Genomic DNA, 16,072 nt, shown 5'->3' on the forward strand with positions numbered 1-16,072 from the left:
AAAAGGTCGATCATAAAAATATCTAATATCTATGGAACCCGTATATTTATGAAAACATATAGTATATCCATAGGAAGGTAATTAAATTTGATATCTTTCACTCATTCCTCGTTCATGAAAATTACGTTTTTCTGAGATTTACAAAAAGTTTTTTTTTGTAAACATACAACAATGTTCGATTTATGTAGTTAAACATATATAAAATAACGACTTTCGAAAAACTTATTTATACCCACTTCTTATTGTAATGTAAAAAAATGTAATAAGTAAATGAAAAAAAAAAATCCCCACAAAAAAAGTTTTAAAACCTGCATTTATCACGTGTATGCACATAAAAACTATCTTTTTTTCGACTTTTGTGAATGGACCCTGCAGGGAGTGACGTTAGCTTATACCAAATTTATGGTTGTTTACGCGAGCGCTATATACTTTTGTGGGGCGCTGGCCGCAAAAAAGTCAGTCCTGGATACCTCTGCATTACACGTCAACTAACTTGAGACTTACTATTTTTGGACATAAAATGCCGAAAACAATTCAACAAAACTTTTAATTCTTTCTTTTTTAAATTTTTATTTATGTAGCTTATATTTAACATTGCATATTTGTTTATTTGTTTACATTTTATGCTGTAGATGGCCCCATATTTGAATGCCGTAATTTCGATCTTCATCATATTTGTCCAGAAATCGAAAGAGTATTTGTGAAATGTACAAAAAAGTGTATTGAAAGTAATTTTTGTATGAGGCTATTTTAAAGAAAACAAACTCGTGACTATGTCTGCATGACTGCTGAATGACTTACAACTCACTTTAAATTAGTTTTGTCATAGGTAATGAAAAGTAAGGTATTTATAGAAATTCTGCAAAAAAGATATTTACAAGTTGGTTATTTTTAACAATTGAAATAGTCACGTTGAATATCACTCTGTCGCTCAGAACTATCCCTAATTATTTACATTAAACAATTTTTATTGAGCTTGAGGCCGTTTGATATGCAAAATTATTGTGGAAAAAAAACAATAGTTCGTAAATGGTAGAAGTTATAGCTGCTATATTGGAGATCCCCACATCTCCTCATCAGACTTCTTCGCGGTCACTGAAATTCGACACAGCGACCACAGCTTACAAAACCAGTGGTCTACCCACTACGCTAAGTTCGCCTTATAAACTCTTGTTGCTTCTTACACTGGTTTAATATAATTTATTAGGCCAAAACTATAATTATTTACTTCGGAAAAGTTTAAACCGTAACTTCTTTATGCCGGATATCCACTAGGCATTAAATGGCAAAAATTACAAATGACAAAGTCGTCATTACATTAAAAAAAAATTGTCATTAAATTCATTTCCACATGGCATTTTTTTTTTAATGAAATACCGTTTTGTCATTTCAATGCCTAGTGGAAATTCGGCATTAGTTACGAGAAAAAACAAAACTAATCTATGTTCGGCTTCTGGAAAGCGCATTTTGACAAAACAGCTAAATAATTATTATAAATGTGTACGTGAAAAGACAGGCACCTTTTCCACATAACCCTGGTGGTGAATACCAAGTTTTAAGAATGTCAGAGGGATAATATATTTGTCGCTGATTTGAAAATATTTTATTCAAATCAAGTAGCTGAAAACGGTGTTTTTTCCTCCTTTTCCCGTGAGGAAAATTTGGACTTTAACTCAAAACCAGCTGACTTTTATCCGTTATAAAACTCCAGCTCTTAGCCGTTCGTATTTTATGCATTTATATATAAATCTATGTATGTATGTACACTAGGGTGGTGCAAAAATTTATGTAAAAAGTAAAGCCGAATTTTTTATGCTCTCACCCCCTAGGATTGTTCTATACCGAATAAAAATATACCCCTATTTTTTACTTTGAAATCCAAAAATATTTAGCGCTCAAAGTTTTCCATCTATCTATTTTATATGGAAAAAAACAAACTTTCGTAGAAATTGTATAGAATTCTTAAAACTCAATATTTTTCGATTGGAACCATTTTTTCATAGTCCTCCTAAACTCCGAAATATCTAAGGGGCAATGAAATTTTTTTTCCATATAAAATATTTGGAAGACTTTGAGCACCTTTGGCGACCCCTAAATATTTTTTTGATTTTCAAATAAAAAAATACTGCTATATTTACTTTTTTTGCGATGTAGAACAATCCTAGAGGGTGAGAGCATTAAAATATTGACTTTACTTTTTTTTGGGCCACCCTAATGCATACCTATTTATCTTCATCAATAGTTTAAATTTATTAGCGTAATGCGAGTAAACATTCGGATAAATGATTACCCCTATAATTTAAAACAGATTTAAAACTTTATTGAAACGTTTCATGACAATTTTATTACTGTAAAATGGACGTTTTAATTGACTTACATGAATTAATTACATATTGCAAGCTGCTCACTTTCTCATTGTAATTTAAATAAACTCGCAATGTCTCTTAGATAACAAGACAAAATGCAAAAGTAATACATATGATAATAATTACTTTTCGTTTTGTTGTTTTATATGGTTGCTTTACTCAAACCCGGGTCTTGCAACAACGTTGCGCATTCTGAGTAACGTAAGCAGCCGATGTGCGAGATGCAGTAATCAAATCCATGTGTAGCCTCGGGTTACCACAGCAATAAACTATAACAACAGGGTAAGCAAACAAGCATATTTGCTCCTACTGCCGGAAATTTCAACAATCATGAGTACAACTCCGTTAACGGAGCAGGGATTGTCGACGTCGCCACAGCACGGTAAATTGAGGTTAGTAGTAACGAAATATCAACAGGGTACTTAAATGCCCGCTGATCAAAGAACGAGGTACCTATGTATAGACGGAAAATAACCTTAAAGCATACTTGACGTAAAATGTCCATCCAAGGAGATAAACATCGAGAATCTGCAATCACGCAATTCGCGCACATTTAAATGAATTTAAATTAGTGTCGGGATTTCGTTTCCAAATCACTCCATAGCGCTACGGAAAAGTTTGTTGGTTACTACTACCACGCAGAAACTTTAGAAGAAATACGCAGTAGACTAAGCTACCCTACACAGCCATTGGTGTCGCATACGGCAATTGAGCGGTACCAATAAAAATAAGGGAAGAAAGTCTTTTCTTTGGTGAGGCAGTGCTGGCAGTCGAGAGTTCAGATCGAGAAAGGAAGTATTACTTATCTACCCTTTTGAATGGCGACAAAGGCTGCATGTTTGACGAAGAAGATTCGAGACAGATCTATTGGGACGAATCACACGTCCTTCTACTCGATCAAGACGAGGTGAGAACATCAATAATGCGGGTTAAAAGCAACAAAGCATCTGGAGCCGGTCTAATATCTGTTGAACTGTTCAAAGCGGGCTGTAAAGAGCTGATAGGTTGTACATACCAGCTGTCGAGCTTTTATTTGATTAAAACATACATACATACATACATATCTCAAGCTTGATGGATCAGTTTACTTCGCTCAATCCACAAGAAGACGGCCCTACTGTTTGCTACAATTAGCGCGAAATAAGCCCTAGTATTGCTAATAAGGTCCTATCGACGATAATGTGTGAACGACTGAAGCAATTAATGAGCTAAATGATTGGGTTCATTAGTTTAACCAGATTTGGATAGTGCGACAGATGCCGGTACGGAACCATGAAAATATAAATTTGGGATTCAAACAAAGCTAATACGGCTTTGTAGAGCGACGCTTAGCAAAACCTTTAGCTCCGTCCTAATTGAGAAAGATATCACTGGGATGTGCGAAAGCAAACGAGGTTTTAGACAAAGAAACTGTTGTGCGACTTCTTGAAACTGATGTTGGCAAGCGTAATACAAGCTGTCCACCTGAATGGCAGCGTCATCACATGCGTATAAAAATATTTATCACTATGCTGCTGTCATATACCGATGATAATGAAATCCTAGGGTTCAACAGCAAGGCTTAACGCCAGCATATACATATGTACATTAGCCAGGAATTAACTGCACTTGAACCGGATTAAGAGTTAATTCTATCTGTGGGGCTTAGAAAGGGAAGTGCCGTTTTCTCAAGTAGGTTTTAAAATTTATTTTCCCTTCAAACACATCTTTCGTGGACAAAATTTTTGTTTAACGGTTTGGTTCCTAATAAATTATTAAAGTAATAGTACATAACTTTTATTGCATCAAAATTTAACGAAACAAAGAGATTCAACTCTTGGAGCGAATTTAAGGACTGTCAGCGCTTCTCATGGAGAAACTTGTGTCAAAAAAAGGAAATCTCTTCCGAGGTCAGCAGACTAGGTAAGATACTATCAACGTGTCCTAGCAATATAAGCTACCTCAAGGAAGATGGGGATTGGACAGCTAGCGGCGAAGAAACATTAGAGCTTCTAATACAAACGCACTTTCTGGGTTGCCTCCGGAGAAAAGTAGCCAACACTCAACTCGCAGGCAACAACGATGACCTCCCAGCGAACCTTATTACTAAGGAGAACATTAAACAGCTTCCAACCGTATAAGTCTCCGGGAACAGACGGAATCATTCCCGCCGATCTACAGCATACCCGTCTTTGAGACAGAGTCACGTGTTCGCCGAAAGGTGATATGAGTTCCGGGACACTGCGACATTGAAGGAAACTGCAAGGCGGATGAACTGGCGCGACTTGGCACCAAACTCCCTATTGAGGATATAAACGATGAAATAGGAATACCCTTACAAACGTGCAAGCTACTTATCTCCGAGAGGCTCACTAAAGTAGCGAACAGCAGGTGGCATGACGAAATCACCTGTAAAGCTGTCAGGAAACTATGGACAACTACCGAGCTTAAATAAGCAGAATATCAGTTTGTTAGTATCTGTTATAACAGGACACTGTCTAACTGGTAGGCATGCCTATCAACTATGCGTCTGGCTAAATGACTTCTGTAGAAGTTGTCAAGATGAAGAAGAGGAGGAAACGATTCTGCACCTTGCTCTATCCAGACGAAGACTCTCCACAGTGGGTAGACAATTAACCTGGATGACTTTAGATGCGTTGAAATCTAGGATCTTCTAAAATTCCTCAAAATGGTTTTAAGAGGGATTGGGAGGTGACTGACCCCACATGCGGTATCACAAAGGGCCCGGAGTATAAGTGTGTCTTACAGACAACCGCGACAACCTACCTACCAACCTATGTATGTACGTATGTACTACATATACAATCTATGTATCTCGAGTCGGGCAGCACCAACGGACGAACGGACGGAGAGACATTCCTTAATCAAATTCTCTCTTCTTCGGAGCATCGTCAATTAGGGTATTGGCATTGGCGACGATCTGTATTTCAACTTGCGTTAACGAACCGGGAGTGTGCATCTTTAGAAATAGAGGGTACTTATTTCTCCTAGTGGATTGCAGATGCATTCTTTAATCGTTTTTTGGAACTCAATTCCTTTTATTGAGCCCTTTAATATAATAGCACCTTACCTTTGTCCTGAGTCAAATTTTCTGCTGGAATTACTTACGCAAACACGATTTCTATGTACAATGCGTTCTTCTTAGCGTAACGCGCGCTGATCTGGCAAATACAGCACGGGCTCCTCATCGAAAGCTACTCAACGGGTTTAAATTATTGAGTCACAGAGCCATGATGGCATCATTCTCGCTGATCTACTCAAAGCATTTAACCAACCCTTTTTATATATTACAAGTGTTTGGCCGAGTTTATCGCACCTCTTGATGTTATAAGCGCAAATTATAAAAAAAAAATATTTTTGATGAAATTTGGTGAACCCTGCTCGTTTAAGCAAAAACTTTCCAACTTAGAATCTAGCGAAGAGTTTCTTACTTTCGCGAGTTGTTAATGTCTACGCCTTCTTCCATTTCCACAGCAAATGTTATCCGATTTTGATGAAATTCAGAGTATATGCTGGTTTTGACCAGAAAGGCATGAATCTGAAAGAACGTCAATTCTAGAAAAACAAGCGTAAATTATAAAAAAAATCTTTTTGATGAAATTTGTTGTACCGAAATTTTTCAACTTGGAACATGATAAAGAGTTTCTTATTTTCGCGAGTTGTTAAGCCTACACCTTCCATTTCCACTTTATATTATACACATCACGGTCTTTTCCTTCAGCTCTACAATAAAAATTCAATAAATTCTACAAGAGGTGTGCTAAAAAAAGAAGAATAGAACCTGAACTCGCAGTTCCTCGCAGCTGGAAATATTTCAGATTAGACACTCATATTTACATAATGTTAACTTGTGCTAAGTATAATTCAACTCGCTTTCTAGGATATTTTAAAGTCCCTTTTTAAAATAAGCACTCGAAAAATTGTATACCAACAAAATTATGTAGAATTTCAAGTAAAACTGTTTTATAAATTTCACTAGGTACATATACATATATATAAAAATTTAAAGCAATGCTTGACCACAGATTTATTAAGGAACTGGTCATCAATCAGATTATTATAAATATATCCGCACAAGTAGAAAATTTTTATAAATTACTTGAGACAAAATTAAATTTCATTATTTTTTTTCATTGTATCTACTTCAAGCTCGTCCCATGACTGCAAATATGCATTTTTTTATCGAAAATTCTTTTTGGTTTGGACAGTTGGACATCATAATCATAAATTTTCATATACTTACTTACATATGTGCATATGTACAGTGGCGAAAATATAAATAGAGAAGAAACATTTTTAGCATTATTAGTATTATTTTTTATGAAAGTTTTCGTTATCTAACAAAAACCACGTAAGTCAACTTTGTGGAAAAATTAGCAAAATTGGAAATTTTACAGGACTTACCGTTGATTTTTGTATAAAGTATTGCTCGTTTTCACATTAAAAAAATTGTCCAACATACTTTGTATGGAAGAAAATGCGCGAACAAAAAATTGACAAAAATGAACGGTAGCTAGGACATGCTTCAAGCATGTACTTAATTATACTTAAATTTCAAAAAAAAATCTTATTAAAAAGTTTCAAAGGTTCAAGTTTCAAGGTTTTCATTTACATGGGTTTTTTAGATAGTAAGCTACAAATCGTCACCTGAAATGCAAAAAGACGTAACAAACATCCTCGCTGCAATACAAAAAGTCGTAACTAATAAAAAATTCAAAATTCAGTTTTTGATTGATATGATGGATTTCACCAATTAATCAATTACAACTCTCGCATCATTTAAGAATTAAATAAAAATTTTAGTCACGACTTTTTCCATTTCACGTGACGACATCTATAAAAAAAAATTAAAAAGTAAAACTTTTTTAAACAAAGAAAAGTATCCAAAACTTACTAAAATGTCTCTTCCCCTATTTACATACATTCTCGCCACCGTATGTACCCTTTTCTACTCACTTGTGATGGCTGCGTGGTGTCAATGTCATTTAACGGTATGTGTTTGTAGGCGGCATGTGTAGATGACAACGATATCTTGCCAGCATCTAGCGGAGACGTTGGCGGTGGCGATGGTGTCGTTGAATGTGCAGAGTTTGATGAAAACACAGCTGAATTGGGTGATGTTGAAACGACGCCGTCAGGTTGAGTGGGCGGTGTTGTGGCGGTCATTCTTGACGGTGTTGCAATCGCATCGACTAAGCGCATAAAATTATAAGTGCATGGAGTTAAAATTCATATATCTACATATGTATTTAAGTGGTTTATGCGAAGCATTTTGGCATTCGCTAACTCACCTGGTTTAGGCGGCAGTTCAGGTGGTGCAACTTCGTTTCTGCGAAATATGGCGCTATTCGCCGGTATGTTCTGATATTTGGGCTGGCTCTTTGGTGGCGGTGTGGGGGCTGTTGTCACGATTTGTACTTTTGGAAATTGTCTGTCGATGAGTAGATGAGGCGTGGATGTTTGTTCCCTTAACCGAGATTCGTTTGTGTTGTTCGTTATATTGGGGGTATGCACCAAGCTGTTACTATTGTTCTGAGGCGTATTTGTGTGTTGGTGGTCTTGAGTGGCATAACCATTTAAGCCAAAAAACTTCGATTTAGCATCATTTAATGCTGCTTTCACCGCGGCTATACTCTGACTGGCTTCGTTAAGTTCCGATTGCGAGTGCTGACTAAGCGGTCTCTGTGCTGCACTTGCATTCCGAGCCGCTGCTGCAGCCGGCGCCGTTGGCGTGGCCGTAGTTGCAATTGGCGTTAGAGCTGGCATTGCAATTGACGTGTTCGCTTGCGCTTGTGTTGTTGATCGATGATTATTGCTGTTAGTGTGGTAGTTGTTATTGCTGCCGCTGTTTAATACTGGTGTTGTATTTATTGCAAATCGCAGTGTTGGTGTGGTCTGGTCAGTGAAGTTTGACGTCGCCACCGATTGCTTTGCCGGCTGACTTAAGCACGGAAGCGTTGATTGCTGCTGTAAAAGCGGTTGTTGTGACTCTCGATTTGTTAGCTGTTTATTGTCATTAAACTTGAATGCGATCTCGGCGTAAATGGGTGAGCTTGTTGCTCTATTCGCTGCGTTAGTTCCTGTTGGTTTTGTTGCTGCACCGCGTGCTGTTAATGGTGGTAATGGTGACGCAGTTGGCGCTGCTACTGTATTAACACTTTTCACTGCTTTCGGTGTGCTTGTGTGTATGCTAGTCGGCGGTGTTTTTAAATTGTCGTAGACACTCACTGGCCTGTCGTCATACACTTCCATATTGGGCTGAGTGTATGATCGTATTGGCCCGTTTTGTCAGGTTCCCATGAAACCTTCCGCATACATCTAAGCTCATATATATTTTCCGTTTTTCGTGTTTTTTGATGTTTAGGTATGAAAATTATCTCAGCTCATTGGCGTGCACTGAGGTATGAAGCTCAAAACAATTGCATGTGTGTGGAGCGAATGCTGGAATGTGGAAGTAATACAAAGCGATTAAATTGATAATACTGTTTTTGTGAAAGCATGAATTATAATAAATAATATGATTTTCCTAAAAAAACACGCAATGACACAAAGTTTCAAGCACACGCACACACTTGCTACTGGCATAACACAATTTTCTAGTTAGTTCCGCTTGAAGTGAACGATCTAAGTACATACATACATATGTATGTATTTTTGTATTAATGTTGGTCTGCGTGCTGAAGTTTTTAGCTTAACACCAAAACTCATAACAATTAAGAAGACTTTTAATGCTTTATAGGTCGAACATTTTTATGAAAATGTTCCTTTATAAAGCTCTTTAAATCTGATTTATTTTTTATGAATAATCCCATGCATCAAGCTTTCTCTCTCTGCCCATCGCTGATGTAGATCTAGCGTATATTAAGCGTTAATCACCAAAAAAATTTAAGCGAAATTTTTTTAAATTGTCTTCAATGCAGAAAGGCATCGCTATAGGTGATGCCATAAACCTTAATATATATAGGTGGCTCCGAACTTAAAAGGGGAATTGAATGATAAGTATCCTCCACTTAATTCTCCCCAATCACTGCATCGTATATCAAGCGGAACTGTTGGCCTTCCGTGAGACAGCACGAAGCTTCGTTCAAATATCTACAGTGAGGAATGCCAGTCTGTATGTTTTATGACGGTCTTTCGACTATAAATGATGCAGATCACTGAACGAGATGTTCCAGCTATATAGAACTCAAATAATGGGTCTCTGCCCATTGACGAATTATCAAGAAAAGCCACAACTTGCTATGAGGAAAGAACACGATAGATGTGCCGATTGCAAAGTTTTAACCGTTTGATAGAGATCACATCGCTCTTGTGACCATAGAACGGTGAAACAATCGTCCGTTCTGCGAAATCTCAAGGATTACCATTCATTTCTATGACAGGAAAGGCACTTTCTTGCTCTTAAGTTCAACAGAGAAGAAATGTTCTTCTTTGTAAGAACTCTTGCAGGCCACTGCTCAAGGTTGGACACACGCGACCGTTATCGTAGTTGCAAAAACATAGAAGAAGAAGAAGATGTACTAAATCTTGTATGACCTTTCCCGGATTTAAATTTTTCTGACTCAACCATTTCAATTCCGATTATCACTTCACTGCCCTGTATTTTGCAACGCGCGCCTAAGCAGAGTTAATATATCAGGCAGGGCTGTAAATGGCTCGAAAAATTACCGGTGTTCGGTTCAGAGGTTCGAGCCTCTTAGAAAAATCTGGTACCGGTACAAGAACCGGTTCATGAGTAACTGTGAACCGCGGTTCGGTTTCGTTTAAATAATTAAATTTTTGAAATATATACTAAGTGTTATTGAGAACAAATTCATATACTTTGCTTTGTTAATTGATAATAATAACTAGATTTGCGCTTACACATATGTAAGTGTTTGGCCGAGCTTCTCCGATTTATGGCATGAGCTTTAATTACAAAAATTATTCTTTCAAGGAACTTTTGATAAGGAATAGGTAAAAGCATATATCAATTCGTTGATTCGGAATTATCTCGGGAATTAACTTGAGTTGATCTGAATTAAGTTCTACATCTAAAAGCTTAAACAGACGGTAGCGTTGATCCGGACTAACTCGGACTTAATCCGGATCAACTGCAGTTAATTCCCGAGTTGATCCGGATCAATGCTGCCGTCTGTTTTTGCTTTAATCCTCAAAATTAATACTGATCAGGGGAATTTTCGATGACAATGCTGGCCAAAATGGCCAGCTTTCGTCTATTGCTCAAGTAAGCAGGTTTGGCATCCGCGATGGTGAGAGCTGCGTACTATAATTCCCTAGGTCTCAGGTTCTATCCCCGGTTCGAGCGATTGCTGAGAATATATATTTTTTTATTATTTATTATTATGTTATATGATTTATGTATGTGTTTTATTCTACTTTGATTTGTTTTATTTTAATTTATTTAATTTAATTTTAGCTTAAAGTATGGTCACAAGAAATTAATAAGATACACATCATTTAAATTATAAAGAATATGACAATATCAGTGTCAAATAAAAGGCAATCGAAAGTATTTTACAATCATATTTTTACATTTTTCCAATATTCACATAAAAAGTCTTAAGTTTGTTTCTTTATAATAACATTTTTGTTTCGTTGAAACTCGAATTGCATTTCAGAAAAAAATTAGTTTTAAAATTATATGTAACTATTTAAAAATAGTTCAGAGCATTTAGTATTAAACTTTCAAACTATTTTTTAATGTGATGGAATCTGGAGTCCTTTACTCAATTAGGTTTATAAAAAAAAAATTTGGTTGGGAAAAAACTGGAGTCAAAAGCGTTAGTTTGTGGTAAGTATCAGTTTAATTATATAATTCAGCGTGCAGCAGATTCATCTCATCAGGCTGAAGTTTTTTTTTTACTGCCTTTTCTTTGTAAACTTAATTCAGATATTACCGGATCTAATCACGGCAAAAACAGTTTAAAATGCCGAAATAAATCTAAATTACTTATTTTGTCATTTTAAATTTATAACTTTCCGTTTGACAAACATCCATCTACTATCTATATATTATCTATATATATAAACTTAAATGTTTTTGCTCCGAAACCGATAACGCAACATTGGATTCGTCATTTGAATTAAAAAAAAATCTGATATCACATTCGAAATCAGCGATCTCGAAAATTCCTTATTATATAAGTTTGTGGAGAAAAGGAAAAAATTATAAAATCTGGTAGCCATATTGGATCCGCCATTTTAAATTCCAAAAATCTTGCATGGGATTCGAAATCAGCGAACTCGAAGGGGTTCTCCAACCCAATTTGGTTACTTCTGGACTTTTGACCAGCAAATGATAGTCGCCAGACCATAGTGCAGTGGTACAAACACAAATGAAATTTTGTATTTTTCCATTAAAAAAAATGTACTACTAAAACCCTAAAAAATATAAAAAAAACTTTAAACAATTAACATCTTTAATTCATTAGGGTAGTTATCAGCGTTGCCACTAACAATTTTTTTCGCTACCAATTTTCTTCCCAAATCTGACCAAAATCGTTTACAACCTACCAAATAAATTTCAATTACAAAAAAACATTCTGAAAGCATAACATTCATTTATTTAAGAATAAAAGATTTGAATACAAAACTTTGTACATAAATTAAATAAAATAAATAAATTAAATTAATTAATTAATGAAATTCTTGCAAAACCTCGATGTTTAACACCTTACTAAATATATATCAACATAAGTTTTGGAAAAATTACAAAAAAATGTTGATTCGCTTATTTCATTAATAGAACCCACAAAAAAAATGAAGCGAATCGAAGACATGACATAATTATTTTTACGAAATCCGTCCGACTTAAAAAAAAATGGCTCATATGCAAAATGATGTTTGAAATATATCACTACATATTATAAAACAAAGTCACTTTTTCTGTCCCTATGTCCCCTTAAATGCTTAAATCTTGAAAACTAAGCAACGGATTTTGATGCGGTTTTTTTTAATAGATAGATTGGTTGAAGAGGAAGGTTTATGTCATTATAATGTGAAGAAATATATAAAGGGGGCGTGGCAATCGGACAAAATGTTGTAAAAACCCATAAATTTTTTGTTTACACAGCCATAAATCATAAAAGAATCCACCGATTAAAATGAAACTTACTTGAAGTTAAACTTTGAAATATTTACTTTCGTTCTGCATCAAAAAAAAATAGTTGATTCATATCTTATTTAACCAAAATTGTTTAAACAAAAGCAGCACTTTTTCCAAAAAAAGCTGTTTGTGTGTTTGTTCGCTGTCAACCGAATGAAACATTCGAAGTTATGCGGGAATCTCACCCCACCTCATTCATGTTGAATTAGATCGTATGGTGAAAGAACTCGGTACGTATGTATGTAAGTACATATGTACGACTCTCTCGCATGCCCCAGGAGGCACAGGAAAAACCTTATTAATCAATCTGCTTTTAAAAAAAGTGAGATCCACCGGAAAAATTGCGTTAGCTGTTGTTGCGTCATCCGGCATTGCCGCTACGCTTTTGGAAGGAGGCCGAACCGCACACTCTACATTCAAGCTCCCGCTGAAAATCGCCACCGATGATGATAACAGCGTCTGTAGTGTTTCTAAACAGAGCAATACAGGAAAATTGATGCGTGACTGCTCATTAATAGTCTGGGACGAAGCTACCATGTCAAACAAGACGTCTGTGGAAGCACTGAATAGGACAATGCGCGATTTGCGCAACAAAAATTCACCTATGGGTGGATGTACAATTCTGTTCTCAGGAGATTTCCGTCAAATCCTACCAGTTGTGACTCGAGCAACACGAGCTGACGAAATAAATGCTTCCCTAAAAAGGTCCAACCTTCGGTAACATGTCAATAAATTAGAGCTTAAAACTAATATGAGGGTTTCGTCATCTTTACGTGAGAACAGGCTATTTCCAGAGATGCTGCTAAAAGTTGGCAATGGAGAATTTACACAAAGTGAGGGAAGGATTAACCTAGAAAACCTTTGTGTTTTGATAGACAACATCCAAGAGTTAGTCAACAATGTCTATCCTGACATTGATAACATAAGTTATAAGACAATATCTTGGTTTAAAGAAAGAGCTATTCTGTCACCAACTAACGAACAAGTAGATAAAGTAAATAACTTGATTCTTTCAAAGGTTAATGCGCCGACGAAAATATACTACTCGGTCGATACTGTTCTCGATTTGGAAGAAGCTGTTCATTTTCCTACAGAATTTCTAAACTCTTTGAACCCGTCTGGACTCCCTCCTCACAAAATGGTGTTGAAAGTAGGTTGTCCTGTTATTTTATTAAGAAAGCTGAATCCACCTAAACTTTGCAATGGCACGCGTTTGCTGGTAAAATCACTGAAAACTTTCATAATAGAGTGCACAATACTCACAGGATGTGGTACCGGAGATGATGTATTGATTCCCCGAATCCCTATGATACCATCGGATTTACCATTCCAATTTAAACGTTTACAATTTCCGGTAAAGACATCTTTTGCAATGACCATTAATAAATCGCAGGGTCAAACCTTCAACGTTGCAGGCTTAGATTTGAGCGTTGACTGTTTTTCACATGGCCAACTGTATGTCGCTCTTTCAAGAGTAACCTCAAGAGAAAACATGTTTGTATTGTCTAATGACAAGAAAGCTGTGAACGTTGTATATAAAGACATTCTGTAATATATTAATTGTTGTTGTAAAAATAAAATAAATATGTAAAAATGCAAAAAGTAAATATGTTAAAATGAAAGAAAGGGGAATTGTTTTACTCCAAACGTAACGCGTGCGGGCCACGGGCAGTAATGAATAAATCAAAACTACGGGATCGATTTTAATCATTTTTTCAGTGAGTGACATAGGCCTTATATTTTATTTCCGTGCGAAGCCGGGCGGGTTGCTAGTATTTTTATAATTAACTATTGAAAAACTTAATTCAACTATCCGACCAAAATTTTACTTTGCCGACCAACCTACCAAATGAAAAAGAAGCGATCAAATTTGGTCGGAAAAGGCCAAAGTGGCAACACTGGTAGTTATTTAAATGCTGCGCAAATATGTACGTACGGGTATATTCCACCATTCTCTAATCTAAAGCCGCTAATTTCGTGCACTTATTGTTAGCCGACTGATTGTGAGCGGCGCATTGCTTTCTTTGCCAAATAAATTGTAAACATTATCTAATTGTTTAGCGCAAAAAACGACTGCATAGTGAGTGAGTGCTTACATACATTAGTGTGTAAATACATTAGGGCGGGTCAATTTGTATGGAAGATTTTTTCGACTATTCGCGTATAGCACGGCAGGACTCTACGTGTAATTCTAAACAAATTTTCCCAAGAAATCATGGGTCCAAAATCATTTTGGAGTTTGCCGAATTGCGCTAATTGCATTTTGCTGCAGTGTTGTAAAAAAGTGCTTAAATTTTGTATAAAAACATACTATAAGGGGTTTTATGGTATACGGAACCCATTTCTGCACTTATTTTCTTCTCAAAACTTCCACCAGATCCAAATTGATTTTAGACTCATAGTTTCTTCAGAAAATTTTCTTAAAAATAGACGTACAATCCTCCTATGCTACAGGCGCATAGTAAAAAAAAATTGACCCGCTTTAATGTACATACACACGAACACAAGACTACGTATAGAACTTTATTAGAATCGCTGACCCCTGCAGGAAAAACCTGATACGGTTAGTTAAAACATGCCTCTAAAAGTTAACAATTAAAAGGCAAAAAGAAATCCCTATAGCGCGCACGCGAGTAATACGACGATATATAATCTTCGGTGACCCAGTAAAATGTTCTGATTAATATTTTCGTAGAATATTTAAAACCCATAACTGTAAGTTTCATAAACTTACAGAGGAGCGTCTTCAAAATAATATTCAGATAGACAGAACGCGTGAAGTTGACGAAGCCGGCTTGTCTCCAAAGCAAATTGGACAAGGGATGACGGAAATTCGTTCCAAAACACATTGCGCGTTTTGGGGTTAGAATTTTCTAACAAAAATTCGCTCGCTAAATTTTTTTGCACATCTCTGAAACAATGAGTTTCGTACGAATTCAATTTATTATTAAGTTTTCATGTCCGAACCTTAAGCCAATTGCAAAAATATGGTGAAGAGGAGAAGCAACGTCCAATAAAATAAAGGGCAGATGGTCACCGTATGATTCATAAACCGGACAAAATAAGAAAACTTGTTCTAATTATATTTTCGTGTATAAATATAACATAGTGACTTTACAATTTATGTAAATTATTATAGCTTTTTACTCAAAAAATTTTTGGGATCTGCCTATTTTAGATTAAATTATTCGTTAATTTATTAATTATGTATTCAGAAAAAAATTGACTACCTAGAACTCTGCCACTATTCCTGCTGGGGATGAGGCCAACGCACTAAGAAGTGGCAAACAAATGTTTTTCGTCGTGCTAAATTTAAGTAGCAAAAAACGTTTACAATTTACACAATTAGAAAAAAATAGGCGCAAACCATGTCGTATGTAGAATTAAAAATAAAAAAAAAACGACTGCCTAGATTGGATCGCGTTGGATCGAAAACTAATAATACTCATGCATGCGATTGCATTCAAATGAACTTACTGACCTTAACATTTTTTTCATTAGTTCAAGAGCCGATTTAACTCTGTGAATCACACATCGGAAATTTTTATTGGCATTTTTGTACGCGAAATTACTTAGAATGTTGAATAGGCACCTGATT

At 35.9% G+C, this 16,072-nt stretch overlaps 1 protein-coding gene across 1 annotated transcript in view; it reads right to left on the reverse strand.

The window, feature by feature from the left end:
* The window catches only part of LOC118753700, a 15,679-nt gene extending 7,061 nt beyond the window's left edge, over positions 1-8,618 (reverse strand). The window contains exons 1-2 of the mRNA XM_036488571.1: positions 7,658-8,618; positions 7,323-7,558 (exon numbers count right to left, since the gene is read on the reverse strand). Coding sequence (XP_036344464.1) covers positions 7,323-7,558; positions 7,658-8,618 — 1,197 coding nt within the window. The remainder of the gene's footprint in view (positions 1-7,322; positions 7,559-7,657) is intronic.
* Positions 8,619-16,072: the final 7,454 nt, after the last annotated feature.

This window comes from Rhagoletis pomonella, unplaced genomic scaffold (genome assembly GCF_013731165.1).
Source record: "Rhagoletis pomonella isolate Grant_MI unplaced genomic scaffold, Rhpom_1.0 Rhpom_scaffold_00002, whole genome shotgun sequence".
NCBI lineage: Eukaryota > Metazoa > Arthropoda > Insecta > Diptera > Tephritidae > Rhagoletis > Rhagoletis pomonella.